This window comes from Apis dorsata, unplaced genomic scaffold (assembly GCF_000469605.1).
Source record: "Apis dorsata unplaced genomic scaffold, Apis dorsata 1.3 scaffold_326, whole genome shotgun sequence".
NCBI lineage: Eukaryota > Metazoa > Arthropoda > Insecta > Hymenoptera > Apidae > Apis > Apis dorsata.
Window position 1 is genome coordinate 661,816 of NW_006263594.1, and position 2,941 is coordinate 664,756.

Below are 2,941 nucleotides of genomic sequence, written 5' to 3' on the forward strand. Positions count from 1 at the left end.
CGTTCTGCTTGGAATAGAGACAAGAGGGGAGGGAGAGGAGGAGAAAAGGCACACGGAGGCCTTTGTGAAATGGTGTCGCGGTTTATCGATCACGCCCTTTGCGAGAATTCCAGCTAAAAGCCACCCCTCGCCTTCTCGCCCGTGCGAGTCTATACGAGTCGTTTTCGTTCGCGGCGTGTTCGAGGTTGGTGGAACCCGTGTCCTCGATGCGTCCCCCTTTTCCATTTGCATCGAATTACTCGGCCCTCGATCCATTCCTCCCATCGAAATCCTCCTTTTTTCCTCGCATACCGCGGACTCACTACCTGCGCAATTTTAATCCCTTTCTTTTTTGCCCTTTCACCCCCTTTCCCCTTCCCTTTCCCCCCAACCTGTTGGTCCGCGTTCCATCGCGATATTTGGCAGCGATATACGCACAGCGGTAGCGCAAACACACGTAACGGATATCTTCTCGGTTTAAAATATTTTCCATTTGTTTGAAACCGAACGAGAAAAATTAGCCGAATGAAGAATAATTTTTTTGAACGAAAAGAAAAAAAAAGTAGAAATTAAACGAATATAAATAAGAAGTTTCGATAATTAATCTCTTTCGAAAATTTGTCGGAAGATCAAGCGAGGTTACGCTTTGTTTGGTTTTTTCGTATAGAAGAAAAAGAGTGTGCTAGATGGAAAGACGGTTTGACGAACCGAAGCGAGAGTGCGCATGCGTCGATTTCGCGTGAATTCAACGACGAAAAACGAAAGAAAAGGAATTGGACGCTAGTTTTTTACGCAACGAACTCGTCCTCGTCTTTTTAACTTATATCGCGATATGGTAAATTTGCATGCAACAACATTCGTCTACTTTACATATATTCACATTGTGCAATTATATTTAATTACTTTGATGCGTAATAAATAATTTTATTACTCGACGAATTGATCGAACGAGATTAAAGATAACCTAATTAAGGAAGAAAAGATTCTTAAAAATCTCTTTTCGATTCGCGAATTTTTGGATTGGTTCGAACGAATTTGTTGGATTCGTACGATACAAAGGAACGAAAGAACTCGATGAAAGTTAACGACCTAAAATAAGCTCGAGGAGAATAATAATAATAATAATACGCGTTCGTGACGAAAGAAATTAGCATGGAGGGAAGAGGAATGAATGGAAGGCTTCGATTAAACGCTTCAAGGAATTTCACGTGGGAATTACAATACGTCCCAGTTTCATACCGTTCCAATGAGGAACGAAGATTGATCTTGAGCGTACGTAATTAACTCCTTGACATGGTATTAAAATAGCCACGCAACAACAAATATACTGTCTCGTGTGTTTATCTTGCAAGATTTTCGAATCGATCTATTCATTCTCATCAAATATCGACACTGTATCGAAAATTTGTAATTATTTATTCTTTTTTTTTTTTTATTTGTATTAAATTATCGTGAGAAATTAACCGCGATAAATGCAAGATAAATGATATTCGAGCGAACAGAGCTTCTTTATAGAATTCTTGCGCCATTTGTTTCGTCCTTCACGAGTATACACGATCGATTTTGTGTGGCGAGCCTACTCACTCGATCGACGAAACTTTTAGCTCGGCTCGGTGCATGAAACGGCGCCTGCCGACCTTTCTCCTTTTATAACATCGAAAGAAAATGCGATACCGTGTATTTATTTACGACGCTACGCGAAAACAAAACCAGCGTGTACAAGCAAAGGCGGGTTATTACACCATCGATTCGAACTCTCGCATTTTAACGCGCATTATAACGCGCCGTGTTATAGCAAGTGCTATCTTACCGATTAAATCGAATCGAGTCGCGTATATAATTATCGTCGTATCTGAACGTGGTACATATATTTGGACGTGGGCCAATTATTTCTACCGTTCCATTCGTTTTTTTAGAAATCGAAACTTTGTAGAAAGTTCGAGCCTTGTCCTTTTCCTTTTCGACTACTGTTACCGTTGTTAAAAATACATCAGACTAAAGAATAATTTAAAGGTAACCTTCGTCATTCAAATGACTTTACATAACTCATCTTACTCGATAAATTGAAACTGAACACACATATACACACACATACACGCACACGCACACGCGTGATCGTATCGTATCAAACTCACTATTCCGACAATTAAAAAAGATGAAGTATTCAAAGGAGTAATTGACTTCATCAAACCGTGATGATGTATATTTCTTCTTTCCCCGCCCCTGTTTATTCCTCGATTATTATCGAACGATATATCGGGATAGATGGAACGCAAAACGACGTATTTATTTTTAAATTTTTCCACGAGAGATACGATACGACGAAAACGATATATAACTTTTTTTAATAACAACAACAACAACTTTTGACTCGCTTATCGTTCGTCTTTTCGCGATCGAATTTCTCAAATCACGATCGAAAATTAAAAGAAGAGAAACACTCGCTCAAACTTCTCATAGGAATACAACCCAATCCATCGTCACCACCATAAAAAAAATTATCTTCAAAAAATAAAAAACTTCTCCATTCTTTTCTCGCGAAAAAACAACAACAACAAAAAAGAACGAGAAAAGAAAAGAAATGAACGCCTTTATTCGAATAAACTACCGCCACGAGATAGATATGGAAACGCGGCATGAAAACGTGCACAACGTGTACGTACAAGCGTTCCCTCGGTCTCCTTCGGTGTCGTCGCGTGCCACTTCCGTTCTCCATCGAGCGCGCTCGCCGACGACGACGACGACGACGACGACGGTGACGGCGACGACGGCGACGACGGATCGGAGCGGAGGGGAGGAGGAGAGGAAAGAAAGAAGGACGGAGAAAGAGAGAGAGGGAGAGAGGGAAAGAGAAAGATCGTGGAAGGAGTCGATCCGCTCTCGCGACCGTTTCGTTTCAAACTATTCACGGTGGTCGTATTATGCGCGTTGCCTGGCTACCAGCCGTGGTGACGCCGCGACG

General features: G+C 41.2%; 2 protein-coding genes across 3 annotated transcripts in view; one reads left to right on the forward strand and one right to left on the reverse strand.

Moving 5' to 3' along the window:
- LOC102674972 overlaps positions 1-2,875 on the reverse strand; it is a 10,404-nt gene extending 7,529 nt beyond the window's left edge. The window contains exon 1 of the mRNA XM_006617792.2: positions 2,643-2,875. Coding sequence (XP_006617855.1) covers positions 2,643-2,695 — 53 coding nt within the window. The 5' untranslated portion in view covers positions 2,696-2,875. The remainder of the gene's footprint in view (positions 1-2,642) is intronic.
- The window catches only part of LOC102675172 (probable beta-hexosaminidase fdl), a 33,526-nt gene that overhangs the window by 16,644 nt on the left and 13,941 nt on the right, over positions 1-2,941 (forward strand). The gene's annotated exons all lie outside the window — the stretch shown is intronic.